The sequence below is a fragment of the Penaeus chinensis genome, chromosome 4 (genome assembly GCF_019202785.1).
Source record: "Penaeus chinensis breed Huanghai No. 1 chromosome 4, ASM1920278v2, whole genome shotgun sequence".
NCBI classification, from domain to species: Eukaryota; Metazoa; Arthropoda; class Malacostraca; order Decapoda; family Penaeidae; genus Penaeus; species Penaeus chinensis.
In genome coordinates, this window is record NC_061822.1 from 8,179,459 (window position 1) to 8,198,001 (window position 18,543).

Genomic DNA, 18,543 nt, shown 5'->3' on the forward strand with positions numbered 1-18,543 from the left:
CAAAATGACCGCAGAAAAACGCTCGCCAAAAAGGAGTGCCGCGTCGAGTGCAGAGATCCACATGGCACGTCCTCTAAACCTCCACCCCCAAATGCCCTTCTTTCCCGGGACTTCCTTTCGAGGGGAGTGGGTGTGGGAGAGGGAGGGAGGGAGGGAGGGAGGGAGGGAGGGAGAGAGAGAGAGATAGAGATAGATAGAAAGAGAGAGAGAGGGAGATAGAGATAGATATAAAGAGAGAGAGAGAGAGAGAGGGAGATAGAGATAGATAGAAAGAGAGAGAGAGAGAGAGAGGGAGAGAGAAAGAAAGAGAAAGAGAGAGAAAGAGAGAGACAGAGACAGGGAGACAGAGAGAGAGAGAGAGAGAGAGAGAGAGAGAGAGAGAGAGAGAGAGAGAGAGAGAGAGAGAGAGAGAGAGAGAGAGAGAAGGAGAGAGAGAGAGAGAGGCACAACACAAACATCAACTTCTTGCAAAACGTAATACCAAGGTGTTTACGAGTCCATCAACCCTCCCTCCCTCCTCCCCCCACCCAACTCTCTCCCACCCAACCCACCTTCCTACCGCCACCCCCCGACCCCCTACCCCTTCTATTTCCCACTCAACCCCCCGCTCCCCTCCCTCCTACTTACCCCTCCCCCAACTCCCCGCGAATTAGTAATGTCTTAGACGTTCTCGATGTGTATACTTTAACCCGTGTGATTGCGGCTGAACAGCTTCTTGAGACGACTAATTCTGCGACTTGCTTTTTGCGCGCGTCGCTTATAGTTTCTTTAGGGGGGGGGGGGGGGTGAGGTCGCCAAGAGGTCGAGGCAACGCGGGAGGGTGATATATATATATACACTTATACATACATACATAAATATATACACACATATGCATACATACATACCTACATACATGTATATATGTATATGTATATATGTATATGGATATTTATGTATATGTATATATATTTTCCACTTTTTCTTTTCTTAGGTTGAGGAAAATACGTATAAAGTGTCTATCGAGGTTAGAATAAATAAAAGGATAAATAAGGAAACGGTTAAATAAGAGAACATACATGCTTATACATATACATACACGAACAGATACACACGCGCACATATACGTATATATATGTACACGCAAACACTCGTACACACGGAAACATACGTACATAAACATCTTTTTTTGTCATCACAGTAGAAAAAAAACTACAAATTAAAGATCATTTGTTAAATCTGCCACGTCTTGCACAGCACTGAATATCGATGTTTTTATCATAAAACAACAGTTGATGTGTAACTTTCGAATGAATATCTTTCCCGAAAACAGAAACACTTGCTTTCATGGAACCGATTTCGATAAAAGAATAACAACAGTGCTTAAAGACTTATATTAATGGAGATCTTCGAAGCTAGATTCTGAGGAAAGTCTCTTTTAGCCGCATTATATAATTTGACGTTTAACGAAAACAGACTAAAAACAAAATCCTAATGAAATTCATATTCCGGTCTCATGATGGAATGAAAAAACAAAAAAATGTAAATGAATGAATTTAATAAATATATTAATAAATAAATATATTAATTAATGACATTAAAATAAAGATTTCTAACCATCGGCCTAACGAAGGAAAACGAAGATAAGTCAATTAACAAATACATAAACAAACAGGCGAATAAACCGGTAAGTAAACACTAAAATGCAAAAGTTCTCCGAGCGTCGCGCGCGTTCTAGCGAGGTGGTCCGTTCCCCCGCCAAGGAGTCCTCACCACCGGAAACGTTTAGTCATTAGCGGCTGTTTGTTTACAGATGGCGCTGCAAAAAGCCAGGCGTAATCTCGGTCTCTTTCTCTGTCATTCAATCTCGACTTCTTGTCCGCCGGCGTAATGACAGCGGCCGTGGCCAGAGTCCCATTGTGTACACCGCCATTTTTGCACAGGGGCTCTCCGCCAAGCCTGGCATCACTGGCCCCAAATAACATGGCAGCGAGGAAGGGAAGTGGGGGGGAGGGGGGAAGGGGAAGGGGGTAGAGGGGGGGAAGGGGAAGTGGGGAAGGGGAAGGGGGTAGAGGGAGGGAGATGGGGAAGGGGAGGGGGGAGCGTCTCTGCGTGTTTGTACGACGGATAATCCTGTTCGGAGGGGAGGGGAGGGTGGGAATGGATAGGGGGGGGGAGAGGGAGGGATGAAGGGAGGGGAGGAAAAGATGGGAGTATGGAGAGAGGGAAGAGAGAAGGAAGAAGGTGGTATGGAGAAGGGGAGAAGTAAGAAGAGGGGGAGGGGAGAGAGAGGGGGGGAAGAGAAACGTATGGAGAATATAAGAGAAAGAAGAGAGAGGAGAGAGAGGGGAAACAAAGCTATGGTGAGGTCACGACAACAGCACAAGCCACGGCCCAGATTTAAAGCTCCAGATTAATGCACATTATAACCCTCCCCCACGCCCTCTCCTCCCCTCCCCCCTTCCCCTTCTCTACCGACCACCATGGTTACGGAAGATCTGCGTAATAGCAAGCATTACGCCCATGAGTTACAGACCCCGCTGCATCGAGAACATGTGTTCGGAGCGGAGGAGATGGGAGAGGAGGAGGAGGAGGAGGAGGAGGAGGAGGAGGAGGAGGAGGAAGAAGAGGAGGAGGAGGAGGAGGAGGAGGAAGAGGCGGAGGAGGAGGAGATGGAGGAGGAGGAGGAGGAGGAGGAGGAGGAGGAGGAGGAGGAGGAGGAGGAGGAGGAGGAGGAAGAAGAGGAGGAGGAGGAGGAGGAGGAGGAGGAGGAAGAGGCGGAGGAGGAGGAGATGGAGGAGGAGGAGGAGGAGGAGGAGATGGAGGAGGAGGAGGAGGAGGAGGAGGAGGAGGAGGAGGAGGAGGAGGAGGAGGAGGAGGAGGAGGAGAAAGAGAAGGAGGAGGAGGAAGAGGCGGAGGAGGAGGAGGAAGAGGCGGAGGAGGAGGAGATGGAGGAGGAGGAGGAGGAGGAGGAGATGGAGGAGGAGGAGGAGGAGGAGGAGGAGGAGGAGGAGGAGATGGAGGAGGAGGAGGAGGAGGAGGAGATGGAGGAGGAGGAGGAGGAGGAGGAGGAGGAGGAGGAGGAGGAGGAGGAGGCGGAGGAGGAGGAGGAGGAAGAGAAGGAGGTTCCGTAACCACCATGGTTACGGAAGATCTGCGTAATAGCAAGCATTACGCCCTTGAGTTACAGACCCCGCTGCATCGAGAACATGTGTTCGGAGCGGAGGAGATGGGAGAGGAGGAGGAGGAGGAGGAGGAGGAGGAGGAGGAGGAGGAGGAGGAGGAGGAGGAAGAAGAGGAGGAGGAGGAGGAGGAGGAGGAGGAGGAGGAAGAGGCGGAGGAGGAGGAGATGGAGGAGGAGGAGGAGGAGGAGGAGAGGGAGGAGGAGGAGGAGGAGGAGGAGGAGGAGGCGGAGGAGGAGGAGGAGGAAGAGAAGGAGGAGGAGGAAGAAGAGGAGGAGGAGGAGGAGGAGGAGGAGGAGGAGGAGGAAGAGGCGGAGGAGGAGGAGATGGAGGAGGAGGAGGAGGAGGAGGAGGTGGAGGAGGAGGAGGAGGAGGAGGAGGAGGAGGAGGAGGAGGAGGAGGAGGCGGAGGAGGAGGAGGAGGAAGAGAAGGAGGTGGAGGAAGAGGCGGAGGAAGAGGCGGAGGAGGAGGAGGAGGAGGAGGAGGAGGAGGAAGAGAAGGAAGAGAAGGAGGAGGAAAGAAAGAAGCCTGGGAGGTTTCCGTCCGCGCGCCCAAAGAACTAGTTTTAACGTCGCTTACCTTCTGCAATTGGGGTTCTTTAAGGATTTTTGTTGACTCGCGCGGACACACATATGCACACACACAGGCACTCTGGAGGCGCGCGGGGGCAAGGCGTACACGAACGCACGGCCATTACATTAATGTAAATGCATGTTTATGTTGATTACTTCAGCCCAAACCCCCGGAGATTATGGTAATCGCCCCGCACAGGAAATGATTTAGGCGGCGGGATGGTAGTATCATGCTATGACATAATGACAAGTTTCCGCGAGTCCGCAAGAGGAGACAAATCCGTTCCAGAAGGATTCCTTTTAAGGGAGAGACGCCGACGGGACGGAACGCCGCTTGCAACATTCCGGGATTTTTGGAATTTTTGGAATAACTGGAGTGCTTGGAATATTTGGAATAATAGGAATGTTTGGAATTTGTTGGAATATTAGGAATAATTGGAATGTGGAATATTAGGGATCATTAGAATGTCTGGAATAGTTGGAATATTTGGAACAAGTGGAATGTATAGAAAAATTTGAATAATTCGAATATCTGGATCATTTAGAACATTTGGAATCATTAGGAATCATTAGGTAAATTTAAAACGTTAGGAATATATGATAAATTCAGAATATTTAGAATATTTGGAGCCTCTGGAATATGACATAAATATACGTGAATCATTTATAGATTAGCATGGATTTTGTTCGAATTTCCAGCTTGCCTTTTCATATTAGAGTGTTTCAGCGTCAATAACTCACAAGCTTGCTTTATCTCAAAATGAAAATGGGGGGGGGGGATTAAAAGCAACCTCTCCTTTTACACTTATAATAATGAAAGCTACAGAATACCCATAAAAAAAATGTATGTGTGTGTGTGTGTGTGTGTGTGTGTGTGTGTGTGTGTGTGTATACATGTGTATATATATACACAATATATATATGTATATATATACAATATATATATATATATATATATATATATATTGTGTATATATATACACACATGTGCGTATATATACATGTGTATATATATGCACATGTGTATATATATACACAATATATATATGTATATATATACAATATATATATATATATATATATATATATATATATGTATACGAGTATGTATGTAAGCATATATATATATATATATATATATATATATATATATATATATATGTATATATATATGTATATATGTGTGTGTGTGTGTATAGATGTATATGTATGTGTATATATATACACATACATACATACATACATACATATATATATATATATATATATATATATAGAGAGAGAGAGAGAGAGAGAGAGAGAGAGAGAGAGAGAGAGATGCATAAATACAGTACATATATGTGTGTGTGTACACACACACACACACACACACACACACACACACACACACACACACACACACACACACACACACACACACACACACACACATGCATGGGTTCAGAAATATATACATATACATACATAAAAATATACATATACAGGAAAGATTTTATAGATTAAAGGTAATAATAAACAGCAGGCAGTAAATCTCAATATTCTCGCATTTTTTTGCCTGTCAGATATTTTATTTCCATTTTTTTTTTTTTTTTTGGCACGGCCCGAACATCGGCTAATGGTCAGCTGCATATTTAATAGGGAGAGGGGAGGGGGGGGAGGGGGGTGTGCAGGGTGTCAGTACAGAGCACAGACAGTTTAAAAAATAATAATGAAAATAGCAAATACGAAAAAAAAAAAAAAAAAATTGAAAATACAGTCAAAGTGTTACGTTTCCTACTGATGTTATATAAAAAAAAAAAAAAAAAAAAAAATATGTGTGTTTCTATCAGTATTTTTTTTTTCTTTTTTCTTTTTTCTTTTTTCGTTCTCCGCTAAATTCATTTGGTGAAATTATCCTGAGGTTTAGGATAACGTTATATGGATATCATCCCCGCATTTCAAATATTCAAATTTATAACGGTTTTCTAATTTCTGTTTCCGTTTCAACGCATTTTTTTTTTTTTTTTCCCACGGCATTCAAAGACAATATCAATTTTCTTACTGAGCTTCTGTTGACAAAAACGGAGCCCGACCTTTTAAATATTCTTATATACGGTCTCGCATATGAACAAAAATAAATGCATATCTATCTATCTATCTGATAGATATACATGTATCTATCTATCTATCCGGTAGATACGCGTGTTTAGACTGACAAATATCCTTTTATTCCTGTGTATATGCATGTCCGTATATATGAATATTTATTTGCCTGAATTAACAGCTTAAATCAAAATATTTAATATAAAGGACAACTGTTAATACAATGACACAAGTATTTCAAGACAGAAAATTTTGAGAAGAACAAGTGAAGAAAAGTTGAGTGATTTTCTTTGCATTTTTTTTTTTTTTTTTCTATTCACTCTCTCTTTTTTCTCTTTTTATTCGCTCTCTCTTTTTTCCTTTCTCTTTTCTCTCATTTCTTCTTCGTTGCCTCTTTTCTCTTTTCTACTTCTCTCTTTTCCTTTTTTTTTCTTTTCTTTTGTTCTGTTTCCTCCATTCTTCATTCCTTCTTATCTTCTTATACTGCATTATTTACTTCGCCTTTTATTGCTTCCTCCTTTAGCTCTCTTCCCTATTCCCTTTTTTTCTTTGATGTTTCTTCTTTTATTTCTCTTTTATTCCTTATTCTATCCTTCTCCTTTCTTGCATCCAACTACTATTACCGTTCTTTTGCTTCTTTCTTTTTTCCCTCTCACTTCCTTCTCTTCCTCCTCCTTCTTCTCCTCCTCCTCCTCCTCCTCCTCTTCCTCCTCCCTATCCCCCACCCCCCTCATCCCACCCGCTGGAAGAGACACGGAATTGCCCACTTCGTCACATCTCCCCCCCCTTCCCCACCATCTCCCTCTCCCCCCTCTCCCCTTCCCCATCATCTCCCTCTTCCCCACAGCTTCTCCCCCATCTCCCCACGTGTGTTGTGGGGGGGAGGGGGGAGAGGGGAGGGAGCGGAACAAAGGAGAGGTAGGATAAGAGAGAAAAGGAGAAAGGGGGGGGGGGCGAGGGAGGGTAAGATAAGAGAGAAAATAGAAAGGTGGAAACAGATGATGGAGGGACAAGGGAGAGGTGTGATAAGAGGGGGGGGGGGGAAGGGAGGGGAAGATTAAGGGAAGAAAAGGGGGGATGGTGAAGCAAGGGAGGATGAGATAAGATAGGAAGGAAGGGTAGAAAGGAGGGGGGGAAGGGAGAGAGAGTTAAAGGGAGAAACAGGGAGGGGGGGATGGGAAAGGGATAGGGAGGAAGAGCTTTCAAGGAGAAGGGAGAGGGAGAGAGAAAAGGGAGAAGCGAAGATGGGAGAGACGAGGGGAAGAGGAGAGGGAAAAATAGAAAACAAATATATTCCTAACTGGCAACGTCTGAGAAGATTTTTGTTCAGCCGATACGATGATCAATATATATTTGTACAAAGTTGCATTCTGGCCTTTATATGGGTAGCTAATACGCAGTAAGTCAAATGCAATTGATATTTTGTTACCGAACTTGGTTACAACACAATGCCCTCAACCGCCATGATAAACTTCAGCTAGTTATTAATGACTTGCACTACATCATGCAAGAAAGAATTTAAGCTGGTAATAATGAAAGAAATCTAATAGAACGTCCATCACGTGTAACAAGCATGTCAATGAGAATTACTATTAACGACACACAAAAAGAGGGTCATAAAAAGTCCCATGGTAACTGGCAACTCTGCGCGTGTCGGTTGCGTGTCACCAAGTGTCATTACAGCCTAAATGCAGCCGTTATACTGACATATGACTCGTATAAATCACACTGAATGTTCGCCGCGACTGGAGACCAACATGGAAGGGACTTACAATGGATTCTTAGTTCTGCGTTTAGCGTGGTTTATATTCCCGGCCGTCCTGAGGGCAACACTCGTCGTAAAACGCAGCCGTGTACCCGCGGGGTTATAGCGTTATTATCATTCCTTACGCCATGTTTAATATCTAGGAATCTTAGGAAAGGGTTAGGATGTCATCACGCAATGCCGGAATTTATTATTCTTTCAACGACGACAACGACTGTTGTTTATCCGGCGAATTAATTGCATATGCATGATCACGGGACGATTGGGTCAAATCATTTTCTTTGGGAGACTCCTGCCGGTCAGCCGAGACGAGGGAAGTACTGGAGATGGCGACCATGTTTTATGGGCGCCGTGCTGCCGGAAGGTCATCGGGGTACATGCCATGGGAGAGCACACACACACACACACACACACACACACACTCCCACTCACACACACACCACACCACGAATGGGAACGGAAGAGTATGTGTTGCGGTGTGTTTGTTGTGATGTACGTGTCTTTAGCCCTTATAGTCTCAAAACTTCTGTTTCGTGTAGTGTGTGTGTGTGGTGTGTGTGTTGTGTGGTGTGTTGTGTGTGTGTGGTCGTGTTTTGTGTGTGAGTGTGTGTGTACCGTACATACATATACTGATATTTAAGATTAAACATTCGTGAGAGAATAAAGCAAATAAACAGATAGATATATAGATAGGAAGATATATAGATAGACAGCAAGATATATAATGAGACAGATAGATAATCAGAGAGATAGACTGACAGATAGAGAGATCCATAGGGAGATAGATAGTTGGATAGATTGCACTCTCGATCTTACTAAATTTGGACAGAGTTAGACAGATATACGGCAGTTGCGAAGTTAAGTTGAATAGATAGATCATTAGTAGATAGTCATTGCAGAAGGTAAACAGTTAAATCTAGGTTAATTAGTTAGGACAGAGTGTATGTGTTAAACAGAAAGATAGATAAACAGATAGATAGGTAAATATCAGAACAGTTTTTGATTGATTCCTGTAAAAAAAGATGAGAGTTTGGAAGTCCGATTAATTAGGCAATTAGATAGATAATGAGATAGTATGTGGACAAAGACTTATTCGTTAGATAGATAGTGTTTAGATATTGCGCTAAGGACGCATACTCAAGTGTGCGGATGTTAGTTGAATAGGCTGTAGTGAGAGTCAGGTATTAATAGTTAGACAAGGATGTCTGGTCTGGTCTGACAGATCGTGGGTGAGTGTAAAATAAGCTCACCGGGGCCGAAATTAATGTTTCAGTTGTTGAGGGACGTGGACAGTTTGGTGATTCGAGACGCGAGAGAGTAGATTCTTTTCCATTTTGGTGTGGTTAGGGGGGATGTGTTTGTGGAAGGTGGGGTATTGGATCTGGCATGGCTGGCAGAACCGCGAAAAAGAGGAGCATAGGTGAGTAGGGGGAGAGGGATAAAGCAAGAAGAGGGGGTGAGGTGTAAAAGTGAAAAGGGTGGTGGGGAAGAGGGAAAAAAGAAGAAGAGGAGGGTGAGTGGAAAGTGAAGGGGATGAGTTCCGGGGCCGAGGCAGAATGAAGATGAGGGAGGTGAGTGGAAAGAAAAGAGAGGGTGGTAGGGGAAGAGGAAAGAAGAGACAGAGGAGGGTGACGTGGCAAATGTGAAGGGTGAGTCGGGGAAGAAGGGAAAGAAGAAGACAGAGGAGGGTGAGTGGGTACAGTAGAGAGGGTGAGGTAGGTGAAGAGGGAAAAAGAAGAAGAGGAGGGTGAGTGGGGAAAAGAGCAAGGGTGAGTAGGGGAAGAGGAGATAATGACGGATGGAGGAGGGTGAGTGGAAAAGATAGGAGGGTGAGTCAGGGAAGAGGGAAAAAGAAGAAGAGGAGGGTGAGTGGAAAAGTGAAAGGGTGAGTAGGGGAAGAGGGAAAAATCAAGGAGAGGAGGGTTGGTGGAAGATAGACGAGGGTGAGTGGGGAGAGGGAAAAAGATGAGAGGAGGGTGAGTGGAAAGAAGAGAGGGTGAGTAGGGGGAAGAAGGGGAAAAAAGAAGAAGAGGAGGGTGAGTGGAACAGTGAAAGGGTGAGAGAGGGGAAGAGGGGAAAAAAGAAGACGTAGAGAGGGTGAGTGGAAAGATAGAGAGGGTGAGTAGGGGAAGAGGGAAAGTGAAGAGGAAGGGTGAGTGGAAAAGTGAAAGGGTGAGTAGGGTAAGAGGGAAAAAAGAAGAAGAGGAGGGTGAGTGGAAAGATAGAGAGGGTGAGTGGGGGGGGGAAAAAGAAGGGAGGAGGGTGAGAAAAAAAAGGAAGGGTAAAGTGGGGAAGGGGGGAAAGAAGAAAAAACCCGGGGGTGGGGGAAAAAAGGAAGGGTGAGTGGGGGAGAGGGGAAAAGGAAGGGAGGGGGGGGAGGGGAAAAAGAAAGGGTGAGAAGGGTGAGGGAAAAAGAAGACGAGAAGGAAGCAGGGTGGGGGGGGGGGCGGGTTTTCCGGGGGGGGGCCGGGGCTGAACTCTCTCTCTCTTCTCTCTCTCTCTCTCTCTCTCTCTCTCTCTCTCTCCTCTCTCTCTTCTTCTCTTCTCTCTCTCTCTTTTTTTCTATTTCTGTTTCTCCCCCCCCCCCCTCTCTCCTCTTTTCTCTCTCTCTTCCTCTCTCTTCTCTTTTTCTCCACTCTCTCTCTCTTCGTTTGTCTCTCAACTCTCTCTCTAAACTCTCTCTCTCACTCTCTCTCTCTCTCACTCTCTTCTCACTCTCTCTCTCACTCTCTCTCTCTCCATCTATCTCTCTCTCTCTCTCACTCTCTCTAAATTTCTCTCTCTCTTTCCCTCCTCCCTCCATCCCCCCCCTCCCCCCCTCCCTCCTCCCTCCCTCTCCCCCATCCCTCCCCTCCAAAAATCTATTTTCAATTAACAAGTTTCCGAACTCGACAAATCCCCATTAACTTTAAATTGGAGAAACATGTCGTCCTTTGGGCCTGGGGGAGGGCCGTGCTATGGGAACGACACGGGGATTTTTTTTCACGTGTGGGGTTGTGTATTTGTGGTGGAGAGAGAGAGAGATGAGAGAGAGAGAGAGAGAGGGAGAGAGAGAGAGAGAGGAGGGAAAAGAGAGGGTTGAGAAGAGAGAGAGGAGCGAAGAGAGTTTGGAGAGAGAGAGAGAGAGAAAAGGGACAAGAGAGAGAGAGAGAGAGAGAGAGGGGTGGGGGGGGGGAGGGGAAAGAGGAGAGGAAGAGAGAGAGTAGATAGAGACGAGAGAGGGGAATAAGGAGAGAGAGAGAGGAGAAGAGAGAGAGGAGAGAGAGAGAGAGAGAGAGGAGAGAGAGAGGATTGATGAGAGGAAAAGGGGGGGGGGAGAAAGGAGATAGAGAGAGGGGGGGAGAGAGAGAGAAGAGAAGAGAGAGAGAGAGAGGGGAGGGGGGGAAAGGAGATGAGAGAAGGAGAAGGGGGGTGGGAGGGAAAGACAAGAGATGAGAGAGGGGGAGGAAAAGATTGAGAGAGGGGGAGGGGGAAAAGAAGAGAGAGAGGGAGAGAGAGCGAGAGAGAAAGAGAGAGATAAAGAGAAGAGAAGAGAAGGAAAGAGAGAGAGAAAAAGAGACGAGAGAGAGGAGAGAGAGAGGAGAAGAGAGAGAGAGCGAGGAGAGAGAGAAGTTTTGGAGCAGGAGAGGAGAGAGGAGGAATGGAGAGATGAGAGGAGAGAGGGGAGAGACATTTTCATTTTACTGAATGTATGTTAATGAGTATACGTGTGTACAAATGTATTCTAACATGAGCGTGTACGTTTATATACCTTTATTGTAGGTCTGCATGTCGGTTTATGTGGGAGCAGTAATATGTACGCGTATGTGTATGAGCATTTAAACGTCCATTCACATGTAAGTACATGAACATTAACAATAACGACAAATAAATAAAACAACAGATAAATAAACAATAAAACAGAAAGCCATCGACAAAATAAGAGCATGGCTAAAACAGAAAAACACGAACGAACATCAAAACGTAATCATGATAACAATAATAACAATAATCACCCTCATAACGAATAATAAAATCAAAACTCCACCGAAAAAAAATATACACATACATCTAAATCATGCGCTAATACACTCTAAAAACAGAAAAGCGAAAAGCAAGTGTTTAATCATGATAATATCCCGCCATCTTTTCAGCGCGGGAAAGAATTTTGGCGCGCTAACGAAGTCACATTTTTGCGTCGACAGATAATGTCAACTGGCACCTAATCGGGCCTAACTGCAAATCCCACAAAGAACAGAATTAAAAAAAAAAAAAAAAAAAAAAAAAGAAGAGAGAGAAAAAAATACTTTTGAGTGTACGTGTGTGTATTTATTCGGTTGTATATTCGCCGTAAGACACTAGATACAAGTCTTATAAATAATAATGATGAATTAAAAATGAGGCAAGTAAAATGAACGAATGAAAAGAAATATGATGAATGAATTTCGGAAATGAGCACGAACGCGTCGCACTCTGTTTTTACTTATCACCGACAATAACACGATTTAATCTCACAGCTAACACATCCAAATTATATACGCGTCCATCCGACTCCAGAATAATCTCCTTCAAATAACATTAATACATTCTTTATCGTCCAAACTTTCGCAACTTCTGCCTCATCCACCCCCCCCCCCCCCCCCCCCTAAAAAAAAAAGAGAGAGAGAGAGAGAGAGAGAGAGAGAGAGAGAGAGAGAGAGAGAGAGAGAGAGAGAGAGAGAGAGAGAGAGAGAGAGAGAGAGAGAGAAAGAGTCATTTGGAACGTAATGAGTTACCGCTGAACCTCACCCAAATGCGCGCGGTTTGTATAATTCCCTTTTCCACACATCCGGGGAGTTGGAAATGGAGGGTGGGTGGCTGGGTGGGGGCGGGGGGTGGGGCGAGGGGAGGAGGACTGGGGTGGAAGAGAGAAGAGGGAGGGAGGGAAAAAAATAACGATAATAATCCCTGGGTAAACCTTAATTTCTAACCTGACTTACACTTTCATTACCCACGGATATCAAATGAATAAAAGTCATTGGGCATTTCTCTTCTTCCTTATACTCCCTCCCCCCCCCTCCCTCCTGTCTCTATCTCTTCCATCTTCTACTGTCTTCTTTTTTTTTTTTTATCATCGCTTCCTTATTCTTCTTCACCTCCTCGTCCTCTTCCTCCTCCTCCTTCTTCTCTTCCTCCTCCTTCCTTCTTTTTCTTCTTCTTCTTCCCCTTCCTCCTTCCTCCTCTTCCCCATCTTCCTCCTCCTCCTCCTCCTCCCTATCCTCCTCGCCAGCATCCTCTTCCACCCCTCCCCCCCACCCCCCACTCACCCCATCCCCTCGTCTCCCAACCCCGCCTCCGCCCCCCCCCCCCCCTCCCACCCCTTCTATATTTGCTGTGACATTTACCTTTCCCCGCTCCCAAAATGACTAATCTTTACTCGCCAAAATAGTGTAATCTTTTCCCCGTCCAAAACCTAGTCTTCGCTGTTGAAGGGGAGAGGAAGAGGGGAGAGAGGAGAGGGGAGAGGTGAGGGGGGAGGTGAGGGGAGAGAGGTGAGGGGACAGAGGACAGGGGAGAGGTGAGGGGACAGGGGAGAGAGGAGAGGTGAGGGGAAGAGAGGGGAGGGGAGAGGGGTCGGGATGGACCAGAAGGTGGAGGGGTGAAGGGGTAGAGTGGGGTGGGGTGGGGGGGGGGATCAGAAACGTAAAAGTGGCCGGGCATAATTGATGCGAGAAACGAGGTTTTCGAGTTAATTTGACTGTGACGATAATTACTGCCATCTAGATCAATTAAGCCTATGTTTTATCGTTCCATAATTAGATTAGGCTGGAAGAGAGTTAGAAGTAAATTGCTCCCTTGTTATCTCCGCACAGTGTTTCTTCTTTGTTTTTCTTCTTCTTCTTCTTCTCCTTCTTCTTCTTCTTCTTCTTCTCCTTCTTCTCGAGAGTAATCTAAGCTCAATACAACACAGCTTAAACAGCTTATCGAGGCTTTAAAACCATCGGCGATAAGAAAGACAATACAAAAAAGAAAAAAAAAAAAAGTTATATTTTATAATAATCTTCCTTATATATTTTTTTTTTTTCTCAGCCGGAAGACGGAGGGAATTACCGTCGAGGAGGGAGATTTTTTTTCGCACTTAGCTGTTGTTTTAATTGTTTTGTTGTTTTAATTGTTTTGTTGTTTTTTAATTGTTTTGTTGTTTTAATCCCTCTTTTTAATCTCTTTGGAAATCCACAAGTACTGGGATCATTATCGCCTTCTTCGTGAGGATTAATCTCTCTCTCTTCCCCCCCCCCCCCCCCAAGACCAACAACGTAAGAAAATATAAATACAAAAAAGAAAAGAAGAAAAAAAATAATACGTTTTCCTCTTACTTTCCCAATCCACCAAAAATCTATCAAGTAACCGAAATATAATTTAAAAAAAAAAAAATCCGGAAGATCTCATCAAAAAATATATAAACAAAACTCCGAAAGACATGAACAAATATATATATATATATATATATATATACACATAAACTACAACAGACATATATATACATATATATATATATATAATGAAATATATATGTCATATATATAACGTAATATTTACATATATATGTGTTTATATATATATATAAATATATATATATGTATATATATATGAGATCCGAAAGACCTCACAAAAATACACATACAAACAATCGAAAAAATAAATATGTGAAAAAAACCCTCAACTCACCTCCACTTGGTTCTTCGGTTCTGGAACCACGTCTTGACCTGCGCGTCCGTCATCTTGAGCTGCTTGGCCAGGGCTGCTCGCTCGCTGGACGCCAAGTACTTCTGCTTGTTGAACCGCTTCTCGAGTTCGTTCACCTAAAAGGGCGAGAGACGGAGAGATGGTTGTGAATAGTGGTGGCGAGGAGGAGGAAGGTGTGTTGGTGGGGAGAGTGTGTGGGGTTTTTAAAGGGTTGTGGTGGTTGTGGTGGTGTTGAGAACGTGTTTCTGGTGATGTTTGCTTTAATCAAGATTGTGGTTGTAGGCTTGGCAAGTGGTTTGAGAACATGTATGTGGTGTTGACGGTGTTTGTTTACCTCGGGTTGCGATGCCTGGTTGGTGGTGAGGGTCGTGGTGGATAGGAGAGTGCGTTTGTGGTCTTGAGTGTGTTTATGATGTTATTGATATGTACTTGTGCGTGTGGGGGTGTGGTAGTACATGCTTGTGGTAGGGGCAGTGTGTGTTTTGTGGTTGGGGGGAACATGTCTTTGTGGTGATGCCTGAGGTGGTGTTCAGAGCCGTGGCACTGGTCCCTTTGTAGTGTTATGTGGTGATGTTTAATGTGGAGGTACAAATGACGGCACCAGGGTAATAATAATGACTAATTTGGTCGTACAGCTGTTCGGGGGTTTACGTGTCACGTGGAAGTACAAAGTCATGGTATTCTTAACTGGTCGTATTGGTTTCTTGTGATCGTGGTAATCGTCCTTGTGTTTTTGGCATTATTTGTCAAAAACACATCTCGGTCAAGAATATCTGTATATTCTATTTCACTTAAGCCCCTCTCAGTTCATTACTGAGTGTGTGTGTGCGTGTGTGTATAAATACATACATACATACATACATTATATATATAGTTATATATATACATATATATATATACTATACATATGTAGACACTATATGTGTTTATATATACATATACATTCTTATACACACACAAACACAAACAAACACACACACACACACACACACACATATAGCATTATATAACTTTCATAACCACAGATAAACGTGTAATATGTTAGCAAAGTACACGTATATCCTACTCGATGGCGTTTCAAACAACAGTGCTCGACAGTTGATTATAGTACAACTGGCTTTTATTCTCGATATCCCTTGAATGATAAATGATCTGAGAATCTCGTAGAATTATACATCCTGCAATATTTATTCAACATTCATAGAACAGAGTTGCAACGGGGGAGCGTAAGGCTTAGCTGTTTGATCTTCTCGCTGTCAGTTTTAAGAAATTATTCACTTTTGCACTAACGGTCCCTCGGGTCGCCGACTGACCGCCAGAGAATCAATCGCGTGTCTATCTTTGTTTAGCTGATTATTCTTGACTGATGGCTCAATCTGCTGCCGCGTTAAACCTTTGTGCACAATGCAGCAAACACGTGTTCAAAATCCCCTAAAGACCGGAATTGGCTGCTCTAAAGCGACGAAAACCCGTCCAAATGGCGTGACCGGGCGAGACGAACGTGTTCCTCGTGACTCGGCCGCTCATGGTAACACTGTCAGGGAAGGAGATCGTTAGCACTGTTGCCAACCGCGGCTACCTGTGCTTCGTGTGCTTTTGGTATATATCTGCGGCCGTGTTTGCAGAGAGAAAAGTGTGAATTGCGTGTTAAAAGTTTAATGACAAAAGGCATGAATATTAAGTATTATTTTTTTTTCTTTCTTTTTTCCTATATTTTTTACGAGAGTATTGATCGTAAATTGAAAAGCATTTTAAACGATATTAATTGACCATACAGTCTTAAACCGCACACCGTCGAACATTCTCTTAAACATCCCATTTCTACATCGAGAACTTCAAATTGGAAGAGAGATTTGATAATAAGGAATAACACTATTATAAAAAAACAAAACAAAAAAAAACAAAAAACACTTCGAACATTTAGTAACACGGAAATTATCATACGTCATCCGTTAAATCTGAAATCTCGGATTCCGGTATAGCGTGACGTCAGAAGATATATCATGACGTCACAGCGAAATCAAATTTACATAAAAAAGAACAGATTTTGCTATTCATTTCCCCTCGGACACTTCAAAGATGCAGCCACGCATGCATGACTGGTTTCAAACTTTTGCGCATGAGTTTGCATGTATATATTTTTGTTTACACACACGCATATAGACAGATTCATGTGCGGTTTGATTTGGATATACTCCCTTTTGAATATACCTCCCTGTTTAGTATATTTCACAAACTTAGATATATGTATATCCGCCCATTCATCATTAAAGTCTATGAAATCACATTATTCACTTAACACACACACGCAGTTCTACAGAAACACGGCATTCATTCCAGATCCAGGAATTCCAGGAATACACAATAGCAAACAATATCGCACAACACAATAATACACAGCAACACACAATAACACAGAACAACACACAAATCACACACACTAACACGTAATAACACAAAACACACGTTAACACACAAAAACACAACAACACACAACACAAAATAACACACAGCATACAACAACAACACACAATAACACAAAATAACACACACAGCACACAATAACACAAAATAACACACACAGCACACAATCACACAAAATAACACACAGCATACAACAACAACACACAATAACACAAAATAACACACACAGCACACAAAAACACAAAATAACACACATCAACAACACATAATAAAACACAACAATACACACAATAACACAAAATAACACACAAATAAAAAAATAACACAACAATACACACAACACACAATAACACAAAATAACACACAAATCACAAAATAACACACAACAACACACAACAACACAACAACACACAACAAACACGACACAAAAAAATCCGACAAAAGGGACACACAAACTTCCGGACGCCTCACCTGAACTCTTGTGAAGGAGGTGCGCGGCTTCTTTCGCTTTGGCGGAGTCCTCGACTGATAAGGGTGTCCGATCCTCCGCGGGAATCCAAAGGGACCTGTTGAGATAAGAGATAAAAAGAGAGAAAGGGGGGGTTAGAATACATGATCGGAGGCTGTTTGGGCGAGGGTGCGGGGGGGGGGGGGTGAGAAGGGTTTGAAATGATGGTTGGAAGGAGGGAGGGAGGGAGGGAGGGAAGGGGTTATGGGGGGGTGGGTGGGGAGAGGGAGAGGGAGAGAGAGAGAGAGAGAGAGAGAGAGAGAGAGAGAGAGAGAGAGAGAGAGAGAAAGAGAAAGGGAGAGAGACAGATAAAGAGAGAAAGAGATAGAACAGAGAAAGAGAGAGAAAGAGAAAGAAAAGGAGAGAAAGAGAAAAGAAAGAGAGAGAGAATGTGTGTGAGCGAGGAGAAGGAAAACAAAAGCGCAGCGGAAAAGTGTTAAAAAGGATTAGATTAGAAGATTAAAAGCAGAGAGACGAATCAAAAGGATAAATATAGAGGATTTAAAAGATAAAATCCAAAGAAACAAAAAACGAAAGGATCAAAATCCAGGATTCAATGAAAATATAAAAAAACGCCACTTTTTGCTACCAAAGACACGGAAAGAGAGAGAGAGAGAGGAAAGCTAAATAAAAAGAGAGAGAGAAAAACATAAAAATACAAAGATAGGGAAAAAACGTAATACAAAATACAAAATAAAAAACAGGAAAAAAAAAGACAAAAAAAATTATAAGATAAAAACACAAAGATAGTGGAAAATACATAACACAAAAAGAAAAAAAAAACAGAGGAAAAAACAAAAAATACAAGAATGGTTTGGAAAAAAAACATATCACAAACAGTAAAAAAAAAAAAAAAAAAAAAAAAATCATAAATCACGGAAAAAACACAGGCGTAGGTCTAAAAACCTAAAAACAACAACAACAACAACAACAACAACAACAGCAGCCTTTAACCGACGAGGAAATGGAGAGTGTCATGATCAACAGCACGTTAGTAAGACTGATCATTGTTCCGTGCTTATGGAGCCTCGCGTGATGCAAGTCCCTTCCTGGCCAGACGTCTTATAAGCAGATATATGTTTTCTTAAGATTAATGGTAGTAAATTCTCTATTATTTCAAGTTTCACTTAATTTCAAAACCCATTTTTCATTTTCTGTCTTTTGTGCAATGGGGAGGAGGTGGGGGTTGGGGGTGTGTGTGGGGGGGTGTAGTCACGCTGTCACGAGATGTTTAAAGGCTTTCGTCAGTGTCAGTCTAAGACGATAAAGAAATGGATAAAGCGTAAATAAATGGATGAGAAATTCATGTCCAAATGCAGAATATAA

At 43.1% G+C, this 18,543-nt stretch overlaps 1 protein-coding gene across 1 annotated transcript in view; it reads right to left on the reverse strand.

The window, feature by feature from the left end:
• Positions 1 to 8,849: 8,849 nt before the first annotated feature.
• The window catches only part of LOC125025184 (homeobox protein ceh-24-like), a 58,650-nt gene continuing 48,956 nt past the window's right edge, over positions 8,850 to 18,543 (reverse strand). Inside the window, exons 2-4 of the mRNA XM_047613160.1 lie at positions 17,181 to 17,275; positions 14,268 to 14,401; positions 8,850 to 8,970 (exon numbers count right to left, since the gene is read on the reverse strand). Of these exons, the coding sequence (XP_047469116.1) occupies positions 8,850 to 8,970; positions 14,268 to 14,401; positions 17,181 to 17,275 (350 nt within the window). The remainder of the gene's footprint in view (positions 8,971 to 14,267; positions 14,402 to 17,180; positions 17,276 to 18,543) is intronic.